This window comes from Balaenoptera acutorostrata, chromosome 6 (assembly GCF_949987535.1).
Source record: "Balaenoptera acutorostrata chromosome 6, mBalAcu1.1, whole genome shotgun sequence".
Lineage (NCBI taxonomy): Eukaryota > Metazoa > Chordata > Mammalia > Artiodactyla > Balaenopteridae > Balaenoptera > Balaenoptera acutorostrata.
Window position 1 is genome coordinate 104,984,771 of NC_080069.1, and position 26,091 is coordinate 105,010,861.

A 26,091-nucleotide genomic window follows, 5' to 3' on the forward strand; every position below is an offset into this window, starting at 1 on the left:
TACAGGGGCTCCGTCTGAGCCAAGCCCTAGGGCTCAATTAAAACCGAACAGAAAAGAAAATAGAAAAGAGGCTCAGCTTCTGTCAGGTCCACTGTCTGCTTTCTACAGACCTCAGGCAAACAAGCCACACTTGCTTTCGTGGCCAGACCTGCACCCCGCACCCCACCCCCCAATCCCTTGCCTTTATTTATTCTTGTTTTCTTTAGCATACCTTTCTTGAGCAGTTACCTTGCCAGGCACTCTACTAAGCACCTTAGACACATGATCTCGTTTAATCTGCACAACTACCACGTGAAGTGGATATTATTATCACTAACCCATTATTATCACTGACCCATTACAAAATGGCAAATTCAGTCTCCTGGGTGAAGCAGCTTGCTCTGGCTCACATGACTATGTTCTCCAACTTGGCCCTTCCGTCCCAGGAGGCAGTCTTGTGCGGTGGAAGGAGCACTGCACTGGGAGTCAAGAGACAGGGATCTAAAGCAAGCTCTGTCATTCCCATTGCTCTGTGACTTTGGGCACGTTTCTTACTGCCTTTGGATGCCCCTCATAGCCTCATCTTCGCCATTAAATGAGGGGTTGGACTCCATAAATGTTACATTCCCTTTCAGGGAGTCAGGGAATTGAAAGCATCCTATAATGCCTCGGTGAAGGTGCTGCCTGAGTGTGGGAGATGGTGGGAGTGGGCTAGACCAGAGAGGGGTTAATATCCAGTGGTTGGTATGTAGATTAAGAGCCTGGTAACGATCCTTCCCACCCACCCACCCCAACATTTTAATTCTCTGTTTAGTCATAGAAGGCAAAGGCCTGATGAGCAAGGAGCCTGGCGTCTGTGATTCCTACGTGAAGGTACATGATGAGCTGGAGGTGGGGTGGGGCGTGGTGAGGGACCACATCACCGGACTGAGTTCCAAGGTCCCAGCACATCTGTGGGCCTTGGGTCATTCGAGGTGGCAGCTGCGGTTACATCATTTGGTCTGTAGGCATTTATTAAGCCTAGTGACGAGGCCCTGAGCTAAGATGGACCCCCTTCCCTTAGCCCGGCTTGGCCTCTAGGGCTTCCTGCAAGCTCTGGAATCTTATGGGTGATCTTGGGCATCACCCCATAGGTGAGCACTGTGAGCGTGTGGTTGACGGAAATCCACAGGCAATCCCAAGCCCTCTGGTGAAAAGCAACATCTTCACCCCTCTCTTCCCCAAAACTAGAGGCAGGATGGCAGTTTGTGTGGTGGGGTAGAGGGAGTGTCTCTGAGGGCTGGAGGATCCATCTGAAAGGAGCCCTTGGGGTGAAGACAGAGGCCCCATAGGGGCAGGGGGCCTACTTCCAGCCGGAGCCAAAGGCCAGACGCCTCCCAGAGTGTGGCAGCCAGATGTCAGGTGCAGGCTTTGATGCACCGCTCTGCCTTCTTCTCAAAGCCGCCAGGCTGCTCAGAGGCCCCTGTGGGCTGGGACAAGGTCAGGAGCGGGGTGGGAACCTGTGGCGGGGGATGCATGGCACTAGGACGAGAGCATGGGTGGGGGGCCTTGGCAGAGGCTGGCCTGGAGCCTCCTGGGAAGGGAGCACTCAGCAGCTGCTGGGAACTTAGAAGAGAAGAGGCCTTGTGCTTTGGGGGAACCTCTCTGCTTGGAGGAAGAGCAGAGATGGTCAAGTTGCACCCCATCTCTGCCTGGGCCTGGCACTGCCTCCTGGGTACCACCCCTGTGAGGCCCTGTCCTGGCATCTGACTGAGGTGCCTCCAGCCCAGGGCTCCTCTTTCTTTCCTGGCATTTGGTTGAGGACTCCACTCTGTCCTCTGCAGAAGCTGGTTTGAAGAACACTCGGGAAGCCTTTAGCTTGGAGATGTGGAGTCAGCCACGGGGGTTAGGTGATTACATGGCTCTGAGATCGGCTAACTCTTACTTTTCTCCAATTCAAGATTTCTTTGGTCCCCGAAGATAATCGACTACGCTGTCAGAAGACGCAGACCATTCCAGACTGCAGAGACCCAGTCTTCCACGAGCACTTCTTCTTGTAAGAGTCTGGAGCAGCTGGGCCCTCGAGAGCAGAGGGAAGGAGTGTTTATCTGGAAACAGCTCTGTTTGCCAAATCTAGAATCAGATCTAAGCAGAAAAACAGTGACTTCTAAAGGATGTCTTTGTTGTCTCATTGACTTGTGTCCTTGCATCCCTGGCACCTGGCCCAGCAGCGAGGTCCACAGTGATATGGTATCATGTGGCTGGTTCTCATAACTAAAATGTCCAGCCTGAGGCTGGCAGCCCCTGAAAAAAGTAGGCAATTTCCCACTGTGCCTCGGGACAAACTTTCTCCTTTAGCAGAAGGAATTTTCCAAGCTGAGGGATGTTTTGCCTCCCCTCCCGCCCGTCCCCAACTTGCTAACTTCTCTGAGTCTTGGCTTCCTTATTTGTAAAATGGGGCTAATAACGTACCAACCTCAGAGAGCGGAGGTGTAAATGAGACAGTATAACACAGAGTGTCAGGTGTTATTATTATTATTTCTTCCCCTCATCCCTGAGCTCTGGGGCCAGTGGGAAGGTAATGGACATTTTGTATTTTCCTATTAGTGAAAATTAATCATATTTTGTTATTTTCCTTACTACACAAGGTAATTTTGCTTATTGTAGAAAAATAGAAGATATAGGTAAACAAGAAGAAGAGAGAAAACACTCCTAGTGCTGCTACTCACGGATATGTTTTGTGGTATTTCTTTTCAGATCTTTGAATTTGTGCGGGTGTGTGTTTCCAAAGATGGAATTGTTCTATAGTATTGTGTTGTAACCTCCTTTTCATCCCTAACAATGTGATGTAAACTCTTTCATGAATATAAATACTCATCTCCCACACTATTTATGCTCTAGTTTATTTAACCAGCTCCTTATGGTTGGATGTTCAGGTTATTTCCAGAATTTGCCGTGATGATGGACTCCGTGGGTCTGGACTGGAGCTCGGCCCTGCTAACACACTGACTGTCTGGTTTGCTTTGCAGTCCCGTCCCAGAGGAAGACGAACAGAAACGCCTTCTGGTCACAGTGTGGAACAGGGCAGGTGCCTCCAGGTGAGGGGAACTGCTGAGCTGGAGGGGAGATCCTGCTCGGGGCTCATGGGTGGCAGCCAGGTGGCCAGCATACAGAAGGGGCTCAGTTAGTGCTTGGTGGATAAATGAATGGCAGTGGCTAAGTTTGAGAGGCTGCCACTCCCCTGAGTCCCCATCACTCCAGGTGATGCCAAGGATCATGTTACCAACGTGCATTTGCTGAGCCCTTGGTATCAACAAGACACTGTTGGCCACTGGGATGCCAACCAGCCTACATGTGGCTTCTGCTCTCAAGGCACCTACTTTCAGAAGAGGACACCAGGCTCTGCATGGAGGCAAATTACAGTCACGATACACACAGGCTCAGTTCCACAGGAGTAGAAGCTCCATGAAAAATGGGTCCATTTCTCTCTTAGTCACCACTGTACCCAGTGCCTAGCATGTAGATGTTTGGTGATTATTGGCTGAAGGAATAAAAGAACAAAATGAGTAATAAGACAGTAAGTGTGGGAAGAAGGAGAGTTCATCATGGGCTGAGGCGATCGAGGAAGGCTTCATGCAAAAAGTGGGATTTTGAACTTGGGGTAGAGCTCAAGAATAAGACAAGGAGAGTAGGCTGGAAAGGGCATTGCAGGCAGGAGCACAGCACAAGCAAAGGCAAAGAGGCAGGAACACGTGCGGGGGGCTCAGGCTGCCATGAGAAGACCAGTTTAGGAGGTGCAGAGTTTTGTGTAGGAGAAACCTAACAGGTTTCAGGCAGCCCAGGACACAGGAGGCGGATGTAGTCGTTAGTAATGGCGGCCAGTACAGAGCAGAGGAAGAGTGCTGGGTGGTAAGGGTGAGAATCAGCTGCTAAGGGAAGGGAATGGAAGTGGGTGAGAGCACTTGACTGCATGGCTTGCTGTGAGCAACAGGGGCTCATTCAGCTGGTGCAGCCCAAGAAATCTGGGAGACTCTGTGGCCAGTAACATTTGTCCAATAATCGTAGAACAGAATGGTGACCGGAAAAGGGCCTAGGTGAATGAAAATCAGCTCAACTCACCAGCTTAGACCCAGAAAATATTTTGGGGCTCAGTGCTTTTTGGTACCCTAAATATGATAGCTAGTATGCTTTTAAAGTTGAGCCTTCCTCAACTTTCATAATGAAAGATTTGTCTTTCAATAGAGTATCGTTTACTGATACTTTATCGTTTACTGATATCGTAAACAAGAGCAATCGTTTACTGGGTGTTGACCACAAGCCAGGGTTTAACAGTGCATTATCTCATTTAGTTCTTAAAACAACTCTAAGGAAAGTATGTTTTTGTCTTAAGTTTTCAGAAAAGGAAACTGAAGCTAAGAAAGGGAGTTACTTGCCTAAGGTTGCATGGCCAGTGAACAGTAGGGGTAAGATGGGAACCCAGGTATTTAGACCCTAGAGTCTTCAGTCTCAGCCAGTAGAGTACAGAGGGCAGGGCAGGAGTGGAGAGGGATCTGCAAACTCATTGGTGTTGCTGGAGGGTCAATTACAAAGTAGGGACTGACTGGAGATAAGATGAAGAGGCTGGCATAAACCACATCGGATGATTCTGTAGGGTTTCTTTGGAGTGTGAATTTTCTCAGAAGGGCCAGTAGTTCTCAGTCCTGGCTATGCATCAGAATCACCTGGGATGCTGGTGAGGAACGTAGGTTCCCAGGTAACACATCAGATTGATTAAGTCCAAATTTTCACGGGCAGGGCCTAGGAATCTGCACTTACCCAAGTTCTCAGGGTGAACCTCATGCAGCCAGCTTGGTGTTTGGGAATCTGGTGATGGGGAGATACTGAAGGGTGTTGAGCAGGGGAATGACAGGTGTGTATTCTAGATCTATCACTCTGGTAGGTCTTTTGGAGGTTGGGGAGGAGCTGGGAGATTCTTGTGGTGACTCCGTGAGAGAGATGATTTAGGGATAGAGAGGAGGGAAACAGACCCAGGATATATTTAGGAGCTTAAACCAATAGTACTTAGCGGTGATCTGGCTGTGAGAGCAGTGGGAGAAGTCAAGGATAACTCCTGGGTAGCTGGTAACGTCTCCAGCTAAGCCAGAGTGTACCGGAGGGGAAGGGGGAGCAGCTGTGGATATGGTGAGATGGAGGTGCCTGGAGGGCAGCCAGCTGAGAGCTGTGTGGGAGGGTTGCCTTTGCTGACCTGGAGCTCAGGGGAGAGAGAGGTCTGTGGAGATGTGGGAGCCGTGCCCGCCAAGGTGGTGGGTGAAATTTTGAGCAGGTGAGACCACCCAGGAAGACAGTGGGTGCCAAGGACAAAGGGTCAGAATCCCGTCTTGAAGGGATGGGCACAGGAAGGGAAAGCCCTGAAGGAGACAGAGGAGGAGTGGTGGAGAGATGGAAGGACGCCTGGCGAGCCTTCTGGACGGAGGCGGACACCAAACTGGGAGTCACCGCTCCCTCTGCTGTGACCACTCTCCTGCGAGAGCAGAGCAGGCCAGGCGGAGCCTGCTGGAGAAGTGGCAGCAGTGCACTTGGTGGTTTTTGGAAAAGAAAGTGAGGCCGGGGAAAGTGAGTCAGCACCCAGTGAGGCAGCGTGACAGAGGCAGTGTCTCCACTTGTTGCCTATTTTGGGAAAGTGAGATTCCTTATTAAACAAAACACAGGCAAACTCGTGGTCACAGTCCCAACCCGAAGCTCAAGAGGGACAGAGCAGGCTCAGGCAGACCTGCTTTCCCAACAGATGGCCCTGCCCAAGGTGCCAGCGCCGCAGTGACCGGCTCAGCGGGTGGGAGGCAGAGTATTGATCCATCTCTGAATGAGGAGGCCTCTGAGCTGGAGGAGACAGACAGGGCGCTTGCCGGAAACTTCTGCCCTGCCGAACACTCTCAGATCAAACTGTGCTTCTCTGAAGGACGGACATGCAACTTCACAACATGAAAGACAATTACAGAAGGAAGGAAACAAACATTTATGAACTCTTCTCTGTGCCAAGCACTTTACATACATTATCTCATTTAATCCTCACAGCGACCCTGAGAGGTAGGAATTATTATTGTCTCTCTCTTCAGAGAAGAGAAAACTGAGATTTACGAAGGCTAAGGAACTTGCCCAAGGTTATATAATACCTCATATTTATTAATCACTTTATGTCCACTAAGTGTGTGGACATTAAGCATATTCCATGCATTATCTAATTGAATCCTCACAACACCATATAAAGTAGGTGTTATTGATGTCTGTCTTTTACAGGCACAGAGAGGTTAAGTAACTTGCCCAAGGTAACACAGCCAGCACATGGTGAAAACAAGATGCAAATCCAGGTAGCCTGGTGCCAAACCACATTATAGTACACTTGACCAGCTCACCCAGGTGACAAAGGGTTCCAAAGCCACACCCTTTCTGTGTCAGTACACTTGTGCCTCAGGCCTCAGGCTACCTCTCATAGCATTTATAATGTAGTTTTATATAAATCATCCAGCTGAATATGTGGCAGTTACATTAAAAAAAAATTTATTTATTTAGGTTGTGCTGGGTCTTAGTTGCGGCACGCGGGATCTTTGTTGCCACGTGTGGGCTCTTCGTTGCAGGATGAGAGATCTTTAGTTGCGGCACGCAGGCTCTTTTAGTTGTGGCATGTGGGCTCTTTTAGTTGCAGCATGTGGGCTTTAGTTGCGGTGTGCGGGATCTAGTTCTCTGAGCAGGGATCGAACCCCTGCCCCCTGCATTGGGAGCGCAGTCTTAACTACTGGACTGCCAGGGAAGTCTGGGCAGTTACATTTTGAAACTAATAGGAAATGAAAAGGGAGCATCTGTTTCATGAATTCGCATGATCCTTCCAGTTATGGCTGTAAATTTGTACTAGAGAAGCAAGATGATCTACAAGGAAGTTCTGGGGGTGCTGGCTGATTTCAGCTCACACAGTGATTTCAGCTCTTGGTGGGAGCTGAGGAGAACCAGGCCTCAGAGCAGTAGATTTTGGCTTAGCTCCAACTCGCTGTGAGACTGTAGATAGGTCCCTTCCCTGCTCTGGGCCTCATTTTCTTCACCTGTAAAATGCAGTGATCTCAAAGATTTCTTTTGGCTTGCAGGTTCTGTGAGTTTTTAAGAAATTATAGACATTTTCAAACATATGCAAAGTTAGAAAATAGTATGTAATAACCCCTCACATACTCATAGCCCAGCTTCATCAATTATCAATATATGGCCAATTTTATTTCATTTATGCTTCACCCACTTTCCCCTCCTCCAGTGGATTATTTTAAAGCAAATCCCATCTCATGACATCATCTCATCTCAGCTATATAAATCTCTAAAAGATGGCTTAAGAAAACAACCACAATGCCATTATCACATTTAAAAATTAACAGTAACTCCTTAATGTCACCGACTATGGAACTGAACTACTTAAAAGTTTTGTTTGATGATATGGTAAAAGCCAAACTGAAGGCCTTCCCTGGTGGCGCAGTGGTTACGGGTCCGTCTGCCAACGTGGGGGACACGGGTTCGGGCCCTGGTCCGGGAGGATCCCGCGTGCCGCGGAGCGGCTGAGCCTGTGCGCCACAACTACTGAGCCTGTGCTCTAGAGCCCGTGAGCCACGACTGCTGGGCCCGCGTGCCACGGCTGCTGAGGCCCGCGCACCCTGGAGCCCGTGCTCCACGATAGGAGAGGCCACCGTGGTGAGGGGCCTGCACACCGCGGCGGGGAGTGGCCCCCGCTCGCCACGGCTGGAGGGAGCCCGCGCGCAACAATGAAGACCCAACACAGCCAAAAATAAAATAAAATAAAAAATAAAATAAAATAAATCAAAAAAAAAAAAAAAAGCCAAACTGAAGCTTCTAGTGTCAATCATAGTGTTTTCAGAACTTGTGGTCAGAGAACAATCTTAGAGAGAATTGTAATGTTATGCACCAAGTTAAGAAAACCCCAAAACACACACAGCATATGTTTGAGAAACGGAATCTTTTATGCTAACAGTAATTAAGTATATGGAGAGGCTGCTTGCTGTGTGTCGCACACTGTCCTGGGTACTCTGTGCTCTTTCCTTTAAACTATTTTATAAACAACCTCAGTGCCAAGTGCAGTGCCATAAAGTTAGAAAGCTTGTGACCAGAGATGGGGACTGAGCCTAAGGAAAGAAAAAGTGATTGGAAAAATATTGTGCGATTTAAGCCATCAAATTAAAAATAAATTGAGATTAAATGGGATAAGTCTGTAACAGAAATAGTTTAAGCCCCTGAGAGAGAGAATTAAAGTGCATTCCCTTAAAATAATGCATTTTCATTTTGTAGCGGGTCTCCTACCCTGTGCTCAAAAGTAAACTGAGCCGAGTACAGCCATCCCTCTGGGTCCATGGGGGATTTGTTCCGGGACCCCTGTGGACACCAAAATCCATGGATGCTCAAGTCCCTTATATAAAGTGGTATAGTATAGTCGGCCCTCCGTATCCATGGGTTCCGCATCCTTTCATACGGAGGGCTGGCTGTACTCTTGCCCTTGAATGTTCCATGATGCCTTACCTCTGAGCCTTTGTACCAGCTATTCCCTCTGCCTGAAATGCTCTTCCTTTCCTTCTCTCTGGCTTAACTCTTTAGGCCTTCTTTGAGCATCTCAGTCCTAAACTACCTCTTGCCTCTCTAAGCTTTCAGCATTTGTTGCCTGCACTGTTCAACTCTCAATCTCACTCTGTCTAGTGACATCCCTTGTATTGCTGTCTTGAACTGGTATTTAAATTCCTGAATGTTTGTCTTGTTTCCTTAATGCTGCAGCTCCTTGCCCAGTGCCTGCCAACATGGGCATGATGGATTCATCCGTTTGTCACGGCTTCACTGAGCTTAGGGTTTGGCATTCAGAAGTACCCAAGGCTTGGCCCCTGAGACTTTGTGCCTAGAGAAATTTCAGGCGGTCTCCCAAGTTTATTACCTGACCAGTATATTGCCGTGTACTCAGGCTGCATGTAAAAAAAGTCTTTCTTCTTCCAAAGGTTTTCAGGAGCAGGCTCTGGGACACAGGACTTGGACAGGCTCTTCAGGGTGTTCTGTGGACTTGTTCAGGCCCCCTTAGACCAGGCTCTGAGGAGGCACATCTCCAGGGAGTTAGTTCACTACCCATCGAGGTAGCTAATTGAAGAACACTTAGAGGTTCCTGCTTATGGACATTAATTGTGACCATTTGCTTGGCCTAAATTATCATGAAATCATTGGAGGCCCCTTAGCAGGAAGCAAAGCTCACAAGAGGCTATTAACCATTTAGTATTCTCTAAGCACCAGGGGATGAAATTTCTACTTACTGAAGAGCAGGGAGAGGCAGCCTTTATTACAGCTAAAGCATCCTGCCTGGAGATTTAGAGAGTTACAGCCATACTCAGTGTGAAAGAAAAGTGTACAGCAAGGCAGTGTGGGCACCTAGATACCAGCTGGGTTGCTTTTGAATGTGTTGACACACAAAATTAAATCAGTGATGAGGACTTTGGCAAAGGCTTGACAAGGCTTTTCTGGGATGTCAGCTCAGGTCAGTGTCTGCCACTCATGTTGGTCACTGCAGCTGCCCCTCCATTAGTGCTGACTTGGCCACTTGCCAGGAGGGAGGAGTATTTGTTTTTGGTGCTGGGTGGGCAGGTGGATGTGGAAGGGTCGCTTTAATGGAGTGACTACACTGTTCTCTATGGGTAGATGGTTAATATGGCCTGGTATGATGGGAGGGGACAAGGAAGGAGAAGAGAGTAGGTGCAGCCCGGGCTGCAGGAAAGCGGGGGCAGGAAGAGAGAGCTGCGGGGGGGCGGGTAGCAGAGTGAGAGTAGCTGGTGAGACACGGCCTGGTGCAGAGTGTGCATCTGTGGGGGCGGGGTACCAGCTTTGAGAATCCGTCCCCAGCATTCTGCATCCCTGGCCCTCAATCGGCTTGGCTGCCGGCAAGAAGCCAGTTTTATTTTGCTTAGGACTGTCAGGTGGTAGGCTGCCATCCTTTCTGGAGAATCCAAACAAAATGTATTTATAAAGATGTTGTACACTACCGGTCCTCGACTGGGGCAGGCATGGGTGGGTTCCCTGTAGGATCCCCTGGACAGCTTTCTCCAGACTCCCATGCCCAGACCCCACCTTGGACATACTGGGTCTGGATCTCAGGAGCAGGCTCTGGGACACAGGACTTGGACAGGCTCTTCAGGGTGTTCTGTGGACTTGTTCAGGCCCCCTTAGACCAGGCTCTGAGGAGGCACATCTCCAGGGAGTTAGTTCACTACCCATCGAGGCAGCTCATTACATCCTTGGCTTTGATATGGTGCCTTCCCCAGAACATGCTGAATCCCTCGTCTATGTGGGTCCCTCACATATTGAAGTCAACCATCAGGGTTCTGCTCCAGTCTTAATACCCATGTTGTTTCTTGATTAATAGCTATTAAACCAATCTCTGAAGAGGCCTGAGTTTTGGGGATATGCTAAGAGAGAAGAGGTAGAAAAGAAAAGAAAGCAACTCTAGTGTTAGGGTGGAGAAATGTGTGGTAGAATAGAAGTACTTTCAAATACATTTATACTACTTTTTTTTTTTCTGATTCCAAAAGTAGCGCTTGTTCCCAGTGAAAATTTAAAAACACTAAAAACCCAAAGGAGAAAAGAAAAACCCTTCTATTCCCACCTGCCAGATACACCCATTGTTAATATTTTGGTGGACATCTTTCTCATTAAACTATAGATTTATAAACTTGCTTTTATCTCATAATAGCAATATTATTTTTGTCACTTCATTAATATTAATCTATGCTATCACTGTTCAAAGCTGCCAAGTATCAATCAGTCCCTCAGTGTTGCACATTGGAACTCAATGATGGACATTTTTCAGGAACTTTGAATTACCCTTAGTCAAGTAGGACCCAACTGAACTCAGCCTGTCTGCGCAGCGTGACATTTCCATGAGTCCTGACCCTGGCTCATGTCTACTGGCCCACTGGCAGCCAGGTCAGGTTGGTCTTGGCAACTTTTGTGTGTCAGGTTGGTTTGGACCTTGATCTGGAACTGTCCAAGCACTGCCCAGGTCTTGCCTGGACCTAAGACAAAGCTTCTTGAGCTTGAGGTCCCATAACTTTTCTCCTGGATTGAGCATCACCAGCAGATGTGGTAGCTGAAATTCCCTTTGGGGACTGGCTCTTCAGACCTACCAGCACCAGAACGGTTCAAACCTCCGAGGTAACTCTGAGCTTCTGTGGTGGGTTTCCCATGGGACTCTACTCCTAATGAGTCCTGTGACCTTGGGAAGGGGATCAGCTCAGCCTCAGTTTTTTCCTCTGTGAAATGGAGAGAATAACTCCACTCCAGCCTCACTCACAAAGTTGGAAAGATCAAATGAGACAATGCAGGTAAAAGTGCTTCGTAAACCGCAATGCATCAGGCAAACCTATGTTACACTTGACAATCGACCTCCCGATGTAGCGCAGTGAAAAGGTGCTCACTCGAGCTTCTCTTGTTCTCCCAGACAGAGTGGACTCATTGGCTGCATGAGCTTCGGGGTGAAGTCCCTCCTGACTCCGGACAAGGTGGGTCCTAGGGAAGCTTCTGGCAGTGTCAGGCCACCTAGCCAGGGCTGGTACAGGCAGGGGCCTTTGTCTGGAAGCCCTGCGGCGGGGCTTCAGTCTGTGAGATGGTGCCCCACTGAGACAGGTGCCCCCTGGCCTGATAACAACACTGTTACCTGCATGACCAAGGGTCTGGGTTCCTGCCTTGGCTCATTCTTGTCAGAGACCAGTTGTTAGGCGGCTCCAAGTCTTCCCAGAAGGCTCTAGGTCTGGTGTCTTCCCTTAAGGACACTGGCAGGTCCCTCAGAGCTCAGGGCACTCCCTGCCCTGGAGGCTGAGGGACGGGTGCTTCTCGTGGTCTGTTCCAGGGGTTGCCTTGACGTTTGCCAGGTCTCAGGCTTGTGGGCCTAGCAGGTGCTCAGGGATGGAGTGAGCATCCTCTGTGGCGCTTTCCTTCAGGCTGGGTGAGGACTCTGGGACCTAGAGGCCCCTCCCTGTGGGTGGCCAGACCCTTACCCAACTCTACTTGGATGGCACTCCCCGCATTGGAGGCTTTTGAGCAGGGGAGGGATGTGCTCCTCTTGCATATCCCTGGAGATGTTCTGGTGGCCTGCTGCAAGGAGTTGCCAGGTGGCCCTGCCACCCAGCTCTGTGTCCTGGAAGTGAAGTCTGGGGTAGGTGGCTGAGGACCCTTTATCCTACATGTGGGTCCCAACTATCTTGTCTTGACTGCAGTCTTGGCCTTATTCCCTCTTGGGAGAAGATGTCTGCCCCTGGGGACTGCTCAGGGGCCTCAGGATGCCTGCTTTCTGGCCTCTCCCTCCCTCCCTCCCTTCTGTTCTGTCAACATTTATTGGGCTCCTGCTGTGTACCAGGCACGGTGCTAGGCACATCAAGGATCCTGTGTACAGCCTAGTGGGGGAGGCAAGCCTGTGAGTAGACTTGTTCTCTAGGGACAAGAGGCGTGGGAAATCGGCAGAGGGGAGGATCAGCTCTGCCTGGAGCATCAAGGAGGGCTTCCTGGAGGTGCAGGCATGGCAGCTCCCTTTGGGGAAGGGAGGCTGGAGTGTGTGTGTCTGCAGAGATGCTGCTCCTGAGGAGGCTCTCCAGCTGCTGCTTTTTGACGGGGATTGGTGGCTGCCTGACCTGTGCCCTCTGCCTCCTCTGAGCATGTCACGCCTTCTCTTGTGACAGGAGACCAGCGGCTGGTACTACCTGCTGCACGAGGACCTGGGCCGGACCAAGCACCTGAAGGTGGCCAGGCGGAGACTGCAGCCCCTGAGAGGTGCATGTCCACCACCTTCAGTTCTGCCCAGACATGCCGACCCCCAGGGCTCCCCCCACTCCACTGTGTAGTAGCCTCAGTCCCTGTGTTTTGTGGCATGTGTCACCCTAGGCTGCCATCAGACCCTGGGTCCAGGGACTTCTCACGAGTGCTTGCTAGAATGCAGCCTGCAGGCAGCCTCATGCCCATGACTCCTTTATTTATCTAGCTCATGGAGGGCTGGGCTTTTGGACCTTCCCGTGTGGCCCTTCCTCAGGGTCCGTGGTCTCAGGATCCCCTCTGGGCTGCCTGGCTGACCTTGGGGCGCCCACCTCTGCAGACAGGCCATGTGGGCCCTGCTGTGGGTCCTGAGGATTTTCCCCTTCTGCTCTGTCCTTCCCACGCACCCATCTGGCTCCTGAGCCCCTGCCTGGCCCGAGCCTGGGCATTCCCACATCCTGGAGGCCAGCAGTGACCTGGGCCGCCACATGGGCCTGGCACCCTGGCCTCATCCTCTGGGTGGTCTGTGGAACGGGCACTTAGATGCCAGCAGAAACTTTCTGACTCTGCTCTGTCACCTTCCAGACCCTTTGTTGAGACTGTTGGGAGGTGAGGACACCGAGAACAGGGAGAAACTCAAGGTAGGTGGGGACAACCTGGGCAGGACTGACGGGCCCCGAGCACTGCTCTGGGCTCTAACCTGCTTCTGGTCAGTCCTTTGGCCCAGGAGACCCCTAAACAGGGCAGCATTCGGTGCCTGAGACTCAGATTCACTTGGTGCTTGGAAACTCAGCAAGTTGTGCATTTTTAAGAGGTTATTTCTGGTGCTTTTCTCGGGTTACTCAAGCTTGGGGCAGCAGTGGGGAGAGAGCCGGGCCCTGGCCCCTGGAAGTAGAGGAGTCTGGGTTGTACTGACTTCTGGTCTCTTGAAGCCGAGTCCTCCCGTTCCTGCAGGCCCCCTCAGGCCCCTTGCCTCCCCTGCCACTGTGGCCCAATTCGCCTTCAGGTTTGGCCCCCTTGATGTCAGGGAGCAGCTGTGAGTCTGAGCCCGAGACCGATGGGTCCTCACTTCATTAGGGCTTTGAAGCTAGAGAGGAACCTTCCTATAGGGATTTTGGGGAATTCATCCAAATTTGTCACTTTGCAGCCATGGCAGGTGATCTCTGGTTTTCTCTAACCACTAAGAGAGGGAGAAACAAGCTCCCAGTGCTGAGTAGTCCCTCGGTTGTTATCTAACATGACCCTCACTCCCACCTCTGAGGTGGTTGTTACTACCCATTTCACAGATGAGTGGGACTTGTAAGGTTCAGAGATGTTAGGTCACTCTCTGTGGCCACACAGCCAGCAAGTGGCACAGGGAGGATCTGAAATATGGCTTCAGGTATGGCTGTCTCCGGCAAGTGGCCTAGTTGGGAAGATACGACAGTGATATTTTCCATGATAATATATGACATTTAGGTGTATTATTATCTACAAGACATTTCCCCTTTCATTCACTCAAGTCATTCACTCATTCATTCATTAAGTATTTATTGAACATCTACATGGGCTAGGCCTTGTGCCGGGTGCCGGGATATAGCTGTCAAAGATCCCTGCCCTCACAGAGCGTACAGGCTAGGGCTGCACTGCCCAGTATGGCAGCCACTAGCCATCGGTTGCTACTGAGCATTCGAAATGTGGCTAGTATGAACGAGGACCTGAATTTTAAATTTTATTTAAAAATTTAAATTTAAATTGCACCTGTGTCTAATCGCTACCATACTGGATAGTACAGTATTAGAGTAACTTGCTGGGTCTCTGTTCTCTGTGGCTTCATTACAAGTTTAAAAGCTTTCTTCCAGCTTCAGTGGGGGAGCTGCAAAGGCCTTTCTCCCTCTCTCTGTACATGCCGAGCACAGAGAGGGCAGTGACCAGGGAGTCTCCCTGGGGATTTGTGGAAATTGCCCGGGCATCAACACTGCAGGTTTCTAGGTGGCCTGGGAGAGTCCTGCTTCGTGCTGGGCTCTGCACACAGGCCCTGGCCTCTGGGGACATTGTTCTGAGGCATGTTTGGTTTTACTCGGCTTGCACACGCAGAGATGTCCGTAGGACTCAGCAAGGTGTGGGTGATTGTCAGAGGCTTGGTTAGGGCAGGGGGAGAACCCCGAGAGGTGACCTGTTCAACTCCCTCTTCGTGTGCATGGAGGGATGGAGGATTAGAAACCTGGGTGACCTGACCATTGTCACAGTAACCAAAGCTGGGCTGGACCGAGGGACACTCTCTGGCATGAAGGATGTGAGTGGCTGGGTAGTTTTCCTCAGGGGCTCGAGGTTGGTGGAAGGGGCTCTAGGCTCACCAGGCACTGCTCTACAAGGCAGGGATCAAGACTGGGGCTCTGGTCCCAGCTCCTTCCCACCCTGCTGTGTGATCTCAACTGCTCAAGGCCCCCACTTCTTCACCAGTAAAAAGAGGAGGCTGGATTATCTAGTGATTGGAAATCCCTTCCCAACCTGACTTTATGGTCTGTCATCAGATCCTTAAAGCAGCCCACGTACATGGATGAGGAAACTGACTTTTAAGAGCTTCTGAGTGGCAGGCAAACTCCAGATGTTTTGTATTCCCTGTCTTGATGTGGGATGTCTGTGAGTGCAAAGCATCCTTAGGTTCTCAGGCTGAGTTAGTTCCCTGCATTTGTACCGGGGATCCTGGGATTTGCAGGGGGAGGCGGCGTTGTTACAGAGTGGGCCGTGTTTTCTGCCTGGGTTCTCCTCCAGCCAGCGGTGTTTGTGAGAACACTGGAATCACAAAGTGGCCCATGGCGGAGAATGCAGCCAGAACAAAGGCGCCCTCTCCCCGCCGGGGCCCGGGGAATACTAACTAGTTGACAGGAATTTTAATATAAAACTCTCCCTCTTCCTTGTCATTCGGAGGTTTCAGGAAGCCTTCGGGCTTATCGTGCAGAGGCACACAGCACAGACAGGGCTTGGGGAGGTGAGAGGTGATTTCCTGCCATTCTTCTGCGGGGCGGGCTTCCCAGGGCGGTCATGCCAGGCTGACGGGGCGCAGTGCGGGCTCCCACTGCTGGGGGGGAGAGCCGGGTTTTCATGGGTCGGCAGTCGAGGCAGGACCCGCAGCCATGAACCGCTTCAATGGGCTCTGCAAGGTGTGTTCGGAGCGCCGCTACCGCCAGGTGGGTGCTTGGCCCCTTGGGGGGCGGATGGGGTGTCGTTGGGGGTCAGGGGTGTGGGCTCACCGAGCAGGACTTGTCTCCCCACAAGCCCTTCCTTGCCTCCTCCTGCCCCTTGCAGGTTCATTGTGATCTGGGGGGAGGATAGAGGCAGGAACTGGCCCCGAGGTGGCCTTTACCTGCCGCCCCTCTCTAGGGGCAGACGAGGCCAGCTCTTCGCCATCCTAACCACTGACTGGGTGGTGTCCATGGTGAGATTATCTAGTTGATTTTCTGTCATTTTTATTTGGGAGGAGTGTGGGTTATAAAAAGAGCATCCCAAGCCTGAGACTGTAAGTGGCTAGGTTGCTGAGCAGCTGGATTTGTGTTTTTTTGCTAACTTTCCCTACTTCTGATGGGACGGCAGTGCCTGTCCTGCGTTGTGTAGGTGTGATTGTGTTTTAGCGTGTGTTGGTGTGTGCTTGTGAGCGAGGTAGGATGTGTCTGTGTATATGTGCGCACACATGATTTTCCTCCCGGGTGGCTGTGATGCCTTGAGGTGGGTCCGGAGTCCTCTGGCTTCAGAGCCCAACTTCATGGAGGGGGCTTGGCCCTCAGCCTCCAGTCTCAGGATGTGGGGCAGAGTGGGAGTGATGATCCCTTAGCCCCCAAGACTCTTCTGGAACTGTGAGGGACATTTGTTTTTTCTTATAAAAAAGGCATGGTGTCAGACAGGGTGAAGGCAAGGGATGTCCAGATTTTGGGAATGTTCAAGCTGATGGGACTCTGGAATGGTTCTGATTTTAAAAGTATAGAAAAGTCCCTCTGTGTTTTAATGACCAGCCTGGAATCTGGGTCCTGAACTCCTTCAAACAGGCAGACTTAGGTCTCAGGGAGATGCTCAGAGGGGCCTCCTGCACCGTGCGTGGGACATGTGTGTCCTCTCTCCAGTCCCTAGCTCTCAGGGCCCTCCCGCCCTCCTGGAGCCTGCAGAGCAGCCCCTGCGACACTGGCAACTGGATGACGGGGTGGTGAGGCACAGAGGGCACTGGGTGGGAGGTCGAGAAGTCCTCAGTCACTTGGGACTACAGGCCTGAGGACCGGGACACTCTGGCAGTCAGAGGAGGACCAGGCATGAGTGTGGTCCGGGCCTGGGGCTCTGGGACTCAAGTTCAAAACGGATCCCCTGCTAGAAAGTAGTGCGAGGTTGAGAGCACCAGCTTTGTGCCAGACCCGGGCTCACATCCAGCTCTGCCCTTCTTGAGGTCTGACTCTTGTGCATGGCAGTTTACCTCCCTGAGCCTCAGTCTTCCTGTCAGTGGAATAGGGTGATAATGTGACGATGCTGTGAAAGTAAATGGAATGTGTATGAAGTGCCTGGTGCAGGGGGTTCAATAACTGTGACATTTAGGGATTGGGATTGAAGTCTAGGCATGACAGAGGGTCAGAAATCAAGCAGGAGGGCAGAAGTGAGATGCTGGCATGGGTGAGATCTGAGAGCAGTAGCAGTTCCTGTGCTGGACAGGAAAGAGCAAGAAGCACCCCAGGAAGGATGGCCTCTGCCAGGAGTCGCGGAGGTCCCAGAGTTAGGGCAGGGCTGCTCCCCTTGCCTCCTGACCCTGAGGCCTGAGGTCAGAGAAGAGGGCTGAGAGCTTACTTGCTTTAGGCCTCAGTTTCCTTCTCTGTAAAATGGGCATACTGAAACTAGCCCTGCATTCCCTCAGGGCTGCAGTGATGATCAGGTTCTTTGGACATTGTCCTCTCAACGTGGTCGTGGTCACGATGGACAGAGCATAATTCTGCTTCCTTCACGCAGTCCCACCCCCTCAAACTGAGCAGGAGAGGGGCTTGCTTCCCAACACCGTCTCCTCTTCCCCTCTTCCCAGCCCCCAGCTGGCCTGGACTGTTGTCTGGACTGGCTCTGCTTAGGCTGGTGCCCAGGAAGGCAGAGGGGTCTCCTGTCCACAGTCCCACCTGGATGCGGGGAACAGGCCGTTTTCTGGAGCACCCTCCTTCTCTCCACATTCCGCTTTGGGGCCAGTCCCCAAACTGTTAGCCCTGGGTGCTGGGACTGGTTTTCCAGAGCCGCGCCTCAGGCAGGAGGGGCCGTGGCTCTTGGTGGGGTAGGACTGGGGAAGTGCTAGCAAGATGCTGGCATCCCAGCTTCTGCCTGGGTTGAGGGTGGGCTGTGAGGTCCCTAAAATCCCTGCTGGTCGCATGGAGTGGACCGGGCTCCTGTCATCGTCCCTTGGCCTCAGTCTGGGCTTTCCGCGCTCACTCCAGAGTTTGTTTTTCTTTCTTTCTTTCCATTTTTTTTCTCTTCCTGTCTTAGCTGTGTGTTTTCCCAGAATTCTTATGGGAACAGGGTATTTTCCTGCCCCCCCCCCCTTCCCCTTGTCTGTCAGATTTCCTGTTTTACAAACTCGCTTTGAATCCAGGCCCAGGGCTGGTGGGAAGCAGAGCCTCAGGGGCCTCCCCAGCAGCATCCAAGGGCCTGGGTCACCCCGGGCTCCCTGGCCCTCCCCTTTCCCATGCCTGGCCTTTGGGACAGCTGGCAGGTGAATGCCGGGCACCCAGCCTGGAAGAGGTAACCCCTAAAGGAAGGAGGTAGAAGTCTCCTAACGAGGCGGTGGCCCTTGACCTCTCTCAGGGTTGCTGAGCTGGCTTCTTCCTCAGCCTGCCTGGGGTGCCCTACCCCATGCTGCACCAGGGCCCACGCCACATCCAGGGAGCCAGACCCCTTTTCTGACTTTAGCTGCCTTAGGCTGTTGCTCTCATACACCTGCTCTGAGCAGCCTGGAATTGCTCTTTGAGTGGGCAGGGGCTGGGCTTTCTGCACCCCTCCCAAAGCCTAACTGGGGGTGCACAGAGAGGGCATGCAGCAAGGTAGAACTGAGTTGAGCTAGCAGACCGTGCCGCACCCTGCCAGCTTTCTGCTGCTGGTGGGAGGCTGCAGCGCTGTCCTCACTAGCGGAGCACTTGCTGGTTCCTGCCATGCACCAGGCCTGTCATCTAAAGTCAAAGCACAAAGGACTCTTCCCAGCACCATCCTCACGTTTTGCTGTAATGCTTATCATGACCTGCTTTGCTTTGGAGAGATCAGTGTACCCTCATGCTCCTCTGGGAGCCAGAGACCAAGGCCTCATGACCTGGTACCTCAGCAGAGCCTGGCATGCAGTAGGAGCTCAATAATTGCATGTTGCTTTGAAAAGAGCATCCAGATGGCAGGGCCCTTTCAGGGGACTTCTGAAAGTAGGGGTTGTGCACCTGCCACGCACACAGTCTTGCAGCAGGCACAGTGAAGTCATTGGCTAGTTCAGGTTCAGCCAGGAAACCTATCTGTGCCCTCACTTGCCCCCTCACCCGGGAGCCCTCACTGATACCTTGAGGCCCTGGCGGTGGACGGCCCTGAGACCCCTAGCACGTGTCCCCTGCCCCTTGGCCTGAGGTGGTGACTGTGTGCATCCCTGTCTTCCCTCCCCTGTGCTCTGGGAGGGCAGCCAACAGGCCAGCTTTGTCTCTGGGCCCTCAGCATGGGGCCAGCCTTGGGCCGATGCTCCATGAACCCCTGGGGAAAGGAGGAAGGGACCGAGCAGGCAGTGGGTCACAGGTGAGGTGGAGACGTGCAGTGCAGTGGGCCCTTAGGTAAAGGGCTAGGCCACCTGTCTGCCAGGGCTGAGGAAGGCGAGATTCACCCTTCCAAGGCTCTGCCTGGGCCCTTCCACATGGGCCTGGCTTACCTCCTGAGCTCCCAGCCTTCCTGCTTGGCCCACAACCCAGTGCTTAAGATGCCTGGGCCAAGATAGGGACAGCGAGGGGCCGGCCAGCCTCCTTCTTGGCTCCAGCAGCCTTGGAGAGGAAGGTGGCTCTGGGGTGGGGACTGTGGTCTTCGCGACCTTGGAGCAGAGGCAGCAGCCTCATGGCTTCTGGGAGTAACTGGGCAGGGCTGTGTCCTAGATCACCATCCCGAGGGGGAAGGACGGCTTCGGCTTCACCATCTGCTGCGACTCTCCGGTGCGAGTGCAGGCCGTGGATTCCGGTGAGTGAGTGTCTCGGGTGATGCCAGCCCGAGGCTTTGCAAACAAGATGTTGGAACTGAAAGGGGAGCCCTAAATGGAGCAAAGTGTCCTGGTTTTTCAAAACGAAAAGAATAATATTTTTAAATGACCACAGATGAAAGTGAGGTCTATGAAAATACACCTACTCTTTTTTTTTTGTTTTTAATCAAAATGAAAATAGATTTTTATATTTTGTTTCCCAATCATTTCAAACAGGAACTAAACCTATATTTTCAGTAATGGCTGCATGGGAAAATGAGAGTCATTTATGAACTCGATTTGGAACCAGTATTTTATCCTATTCCAGCCTGATTAGCACTTAAAAATAGTCATTCCCTCCCTATTTTTCACAAAGAAAAGACTTCTAGTCACAGAGTGAGCATCCAAAGTGGAGAAGCTGGGACGTGGTGATCTGGGTGCCCCCACTGCCTGTGAGCCTGGCAGCAAGGAAGGGTTCTCAAGGGGTGGGAGGCCCTGGGGAGGGAGGGGGGCCTGGCGGGGCGGTGGACAGCAGAGAGGTCAGCCAGTACTGGGTATGCGGGCAGGGAGGAAGTGAGGGCAAAGGGGAGCCTCCCTTCAAGGTCCCCGAGAGCCCCCGAGGTTGGCCCCTCATTCACAGATGAAGAAACAGAGGGGAGCGGTCCTTGTCCAAGGTCTCTGTGGAAGCAAAGGACCCCGGGGCTTTCGAGGGGGTTGTGGGCTTTAGGAGCCCTTGAGTGGCTTTTCTTTGTCCCTGCAGGGGGCCCGGCAGAGCGGGCAGGGCTGCAGCAGCTGGACACGGTGCTGCAGCTGAACGAGAGGCCCGTGGAGCACTGGAAATGCGTGGAGCTGGCACACGAGATCCGGTGACAGGGGCGGCGGGCAGCCTGGGGCCTCGGGCTGAGGCGCACCTCCCCTCCCCAGACCTGGGCACACGCCTCGCCCGTCCCTCCTTCCCAGCTGTGAGCAATTCACTTTGCTCCTTGGGGAATCAGTTTCTTGGCCTGAAGTTGGAAGGTTCAGGTTCTGAGCAATTTTGGATCCCAGAGCAGACAGCGGGGAAGAAGCTCTCAAACAGACCCTGTGGTTTGTGGTGCAGCTCCAGGGGGTCGCTCTCTACTTTAGCTCATTAGTTTTGCTACCTCAGAACTAAGCCCTTGGTTTCCTAAGGATGCGTAGATGTTGCCAACATTTTCAATTGCACAATTAAACAGTTATTCTTTAAATTTTGGGGTCCCCTAAATTTCGACCCTCTGGGTTAAAGCCCTCGTGGCCCATTTTAGGTCTGCTTCTAGAATGACCGGATGAGGGGTTGTACACAGGCCTTTCTTGCTCCTCCTTGATGATGCTTTGTGTCCAGGAGGCACATCCCTAGTTGGGTTTGGTCTTCTTTCTTGTTTACTTGGCCTTGGCCTCAGTGTCCTTCCCAGCCTCTGCCAGTCAACTAGAGTCGACCTAAGGGACCCCTTTGCTGTCTCTACTTTAGATGGCCTCTGCATCGCTTCCTGCTCTGGCACTGGGGCTTCCCTGCCCTCTTCCCCTCTCTTCCTCTCTGCCCCCGCAGGCCCCTACCGTGGCTGACTTTGGTCTCCCCCCGACTCGACTTCTCTTTGTGACTCCCCGCCTCCTCCAACTTCCAGGAGCTGCCCCAGCGAGATCATCCTGCTCGTGTGGCGCATGGTCCCCCAGGTCAAGCCGGGGCCAGATGGCGGGGTCCTGCGGCGGGCGTCCTGCAAGTCGACCCATGACCTCCAGTCGCCCCCCAACAAGCGGGAGAAGAACTGCACCCACGGGGCCCAGGCACGGCCAGAGCAGCGCCACAGCTGTCACCTGGTGTGTGACAGCTCGGATGGGCTGCTGCTCGGTGGCTGGGAGCGCTACACTGAGGTGACCAAGCGCGGGGGCCAGCACACCCTGCCTGCACTGTCCCGTGCCACTGCCCCCGCCGACCCCAACTACATCATCCTGGCCCCGCTGAACCCTGGGAGCCAGGTATGGACAGCTGGTTCAGGGGAGGTGAAGGGCATGGGTCCCTGAGTGAGGCCAGGAAGATGAGAAGACTCAAAATTGTGTTGTGAGGAGGCTGCCAGGGGCTTGGAGCGGGGAGCAGGGAAGTGGGCTGTGTGTTAGCTCCAGCCTCTATTGGGCTGTCCTGTAGGGCTGTCCTGGGCAGAGACAGCAGGTGGGTCTTTGTGGCCTCAGGGCACAGATCCAGGACCAGGGGAGGTCACACGGTAGAAGATTTCACCTCAAAAGAAGGAAGAGCTTTCTGCCAGTCTGCACTTTTCCCCAGCGGAATGGGCTGCGTGGTAGGCAGTGAGCCCGTCATAGGAGCTGTAAGATGGCGTAATGGGATGTCGGCGTGTGTGCCCCAAAATATTGGTCCCAGGAGATACTCTGGGAAGAAAGTTTCCTGAGGTCAAATAAGTTTGAGAAACACCTTATACTCTCTTCCTCTTCTGGGAGATTCCCAATGCATATTAGCCTATTTGAGGCTCTGAGGGCATCTGCAGTGAAGAAGGTGGTTTACCCTTGTTTAACCGAGCATTTCTCACACTCCCCTGACGGTGCACCCTTTGTGGCAGAGTTGTTAGTGTCCCAAGTGCCAGTGTTTCACAGAACACACTTTGGAACAAGCTGCTGTCAAGGAAGTTGGGGACTTGGCCAAGGGGCTAGACTTGATGACAGCTAAAGCCTCATTCAACTCGAACATTCTGGAGGATTCTAGATTCCGTGATCCCTCCAGGCCCCCCTCTCAGCTCGTTAGCGGCACTGCTGTTTTGCCCTCGTGCCCTGAGGTGCTTCCCTCCTCTCACCAGGCCAGGGCTGAGCAGCCTGCCTGGTGGTCGGCCCCGTTCCTGGGGCTGAGGTAGTTCTCTGTCTTTCCCTCGCAGCTGCTGCGGCCTGTGTACCAGGAGGATGCCATCCCCGAAGGTGAGTCTCTCCTCTGCTGCTGTGCCCTCTGAGCCCCGGAGAGATGGCGAGGTTAGCTGCGAGGCCGAGCCCCACCTCCTCCTCTGAGTTGGGAGGCCTTCCCAACAGAGTCAAGATCCCCCCACATATTGACACAGACTCTGTCTCCTCTTGGGACCTTTTTCTCCCTCACTGAACCAGTGTCTCTCTTCCTTGGAGTCTGAACTGAGGAGGAAGAGAGGGCATCTTCCCAGAGCAGTCTAACAGACGGTGTTCAGGACTCAGGCATTCATCTGAGGTTCAACCAACGTTACTGAGACACCGTGATTGGGCCTGCTCGGGAGGGAGGCACGGAGTTTGGAACTGGGAGGTTCCAAATTGGAGTTGTGTGAGTTTGAGCAACTCATGTCCCCTCACTGAGCCTCAGTTTCTTTATCTATAAAACAGGGCTGATAATTCCCACTTCAGAGGGTTGTTGGGAGGATTGAAGGAGATAATGGTTTTGAGTAGCAGCCTGTTTACTGAGTGATGTTACACAGAAGTTAGCTGTGTTTGAAGTGCACAGATATCTCTGCTGTGTGAAGGGATTTTTCCCCTTTGTCCTTCAAATCCTGGCCTTATTTTTTAAGGGCCAGGGAGAGAAGCTGGACTCAAAACCAGTTCCTTCTCCCAGGAAACCTGAGGTATCAGTGTTGATGCTGGAGTTGGCTGGGCATTCCTTTAGGCCCTCTCTGCGCTGGCCTGAGTCTAGCTGGCTGGAGTCCAGATGGTATCTGGAAGGTTGAGACCAGCCTTGCCTGGTGGTCCATGGTGCTGACCTTGGATATGCTTGAGCCCTTCCTTCTTTGACCTCCTTCTTTGTGAACGGCCTTTTCCCAACCACTTGCAGACTTGCTTCCTTGCTGTCCCCCTCTGTCAGTAGCATGAAGACGATGCTTGCTTAGAGCAGGTGCCCTTTGGAGGGAAAAGGGCTCCCATCAGGCTCAGAGTTGCGGATGGAAGCCATCTTTATTCTCTCCAGGCTGGGGCATTTGGGTATTAGGGCTTGGTCTGTTGGAAATGAATCTGTGTTCCTTCCGGAGAAAAGTCTGATGGTGATTCAACACTGAGTTTTAAAAAAGCTTTTAGTTGCCGCATCGGGTTAGAGTGGAGATGTCACTGCTAAATGGTGACCCCGTTAAGGGCAGGGCCTAGGCCTGCTCACCTCCGTGTGTCTGATGCTGGTCCCAGGGTGTGACAGACAGCACGTACTCAACAGAATTTTATTTGAGTGACTGACTGAAGGGGAGTGACTCTGGTTGCCTCCAAGGTTTGCAGACTGCTCATGGGGGAAGGGAGCTGGAGAGGTGTGTGGGTTGAGGCAGGCTGGTGTGGTTCCTTCTCGGCCGAGAGATGCCTCTTGGTGTCCTCCCAACTCGTGTCCACATTTTGGTTCCCCTCTGAGAATACAGTACTTAGTAAACCAAGAAGGGCAGAGTCACGCAGGCTGTGGGAGAGGGACAAGCAAGGAAATGCTGCTGCTGTTAATAACAGTGGTAACTTTTGAATGCATTATATTAAGACCTTGACCTGACTTCATTTATTCTTCACGATGATAATTATTTTGGTATCCAAGGACATCTTTGCTCTTTACCAGGGATCAAATATTCCTAGCTCCTGGTCCGCGGGTTCAGAGGAAGGGGTGGAATTCAGGGTACAAATCTTCCCTTAAACCCACTCAGGGTTCTCCAGAGGCTAAAGCTGTCGCCAGGGTGCCGACTTCTGTCTCCTCCTCTGGCTGGGCTGCTTGGCCTCCTTGCAGGAGGGTGGGTGGGTTGAGCCGACCTGAATAGAATGGGGTCTGGTGCCCTTCTGGGGCCTGGGGTGCCTGCCCGCCTGTCGTCGGCGTGTTCTCCAGGGCTGAGGGTGCCCTTGGCATTGTCCCTTGCCCTGTGAAAGCAGCCCAGCCTCAGATTCGCTACGGCCGGTGGGGGGGCGATGGCTGCCAGGGCTCACCTTGGAAGCCGGAGCAAAGCCTAGTAATTACTGTTTGGTCAGTGAAGCAGGTGTTTAAGGGGTGATATGGGGGTTTGGACCAGAGGGTGTAAGTGGTAGCAGGTGGGAAGTTAAGGAGTTTGCCTTCACAGAGCTCAGTAGCTGGGTTATAACTTGGATTGTTTTTAAAAAAAGATACTTCAAAAAATCAGTTTTAGAAAATCAAGCCCACTTGCTACACACTGTCCAGGGTATGTGGAGATGGGGCACAAGGGAATGCCACATAGGTTGGGTTGATTCCGCTTTGTACCAGTTACTGGCCAGATGACCTCGGGCAAGTCCCCCAATCACGCCAGGCCTCAGTTGCCTTGTCTATAAAATGGGGCTGCTTCCCACCTGAAGGCAGAGGTGTATGTCAAGGGGCTTATTCATGACTCTGTAGGCCCAAGGCAAAGATTCTGTGACAGCCCTATGCAGCTGGGCTAGGGCAGGGAAGAAGTGGATTCCTTTAAAGGTCAGACTGGGGGCGGGCAAAGGCCCAGATTTTGGCATCAGCAAACAGCCCCCTTCGTTAAGTTTGGTCTACTTTGCCTTGCTTGTCAGTCCTGTGTGGTTTTGCCTTCTCTGGTCTAGGCTCGGTTGTGTTAAATTAGACTGTCTAGTTCCAGACTGACCCTGTGATCCCCGTTCATGGTACAGTTGGTGGCGCAGCAGCCCTGTCCTAATGCCAGCCCTGACGGGTGGATTATTCGTTGGCTTGGGTTTATAATCCTCGTGCCCTCACACCCTGGTACCATTCACCAAACCCTTTCCCATCAGGTCTCTCGTGTGTGCCCTCACCTGCCCTGGGGCAGGCAAGGCAGCAGTCTGTATTATCTCTGCTTTGCAGTGGAGAAAACTCTGGCTCAGGGGGGAAGGAACCTGGTCAGGGTTACACAGCCAGTCTCTGCGGAGGCCAGTGCTCAAGTTCAGGTGTCTTGTCCAACTCAAATCCAGTGCAGAGCTTGCGAGCCAGGATGGGTTCTTTCAGCAAAGGGGCCAGTGCCTGGTAGCACAGAGCCCTCTGGGGCGGACGTCCAGGGCCGGAGCAGACGAGGAGCTGGGTAGGTACTTCCAGGCATCTGCCCCCCGCCCCTGTCCTGGGCTCACGCTCTTTTTACTCTTCTCTAAGTGATTCCCTGAAGAAGCAGGAAGTGGTTTAGGTTATTATGGTTCGAGTGCTGTCCTAAGATACTGCTGTGATCGGTGGT

The 26,091-nt window shown here is 52.5% G+C and overlaps 1 protein-coding gene across 7 annotated transcripts in view; it reads left to right on the forward strand.

Annotated features, from left to right (window-relative positions):
* The window catches only part of RGS3 (regulator of G protein signaling 3), a 131,724-nt gene that overhangs the window by 18,722 nt on the left and 86,911 nt on the right, over positions 1 to 26,091 (forward strand). For 3 of the 7 annotated variants that reach the window (XM_028165389.2, XM_007178163.2, XM_057548397.1), the window contains exons 3-12: positions 794 to 852; positions 1,920 to 2,014; positions 2,988 to 3,056; positions 11,468 to 11,528; positions 12,702 to 12,792; positions 13,357 to 13,412; positions 19,875 to 19,956; positions 20,715 to 20,820; positions 21,595 to 21,946; positions 22,849 to 22,888. In XM_028165389.2, the coding sequence (XP_028021190.2) occupies positions 794 to 852; positions 1,920 to 2,014; positions 2,988 to 3,056; positions 11,468 to 11,528; positions 12,702 to 12,792; positions 13,357 to 13,412; positions 19,875 to 19,956; positions 20,715 to 20,820; positions 21,595 to 21,946; positions 22,849 to 22,888 (1,011 nt within the window). Of the gene's footprint in view, positions 1 to 793; positions 853 to 1,919; positions 2,015 to 2,987; positions 3,057 to 11,467; positions 11,529 to 12,701; positions 12,793 to 13,356; positions 13,413 to 15,783; positions 15,942 to 19,874; positions 19,957 to 20,714; positions 20,821 to 21,594; positions 21,947 to 22,848; positions 22,889 to 26,091 lie in introns of those variants that run through there. The other 4 variants (XM_028165388.2, XM_028165390.2, XM_007178160.3 and 1 more) reach the window with 4 other exon arrangements.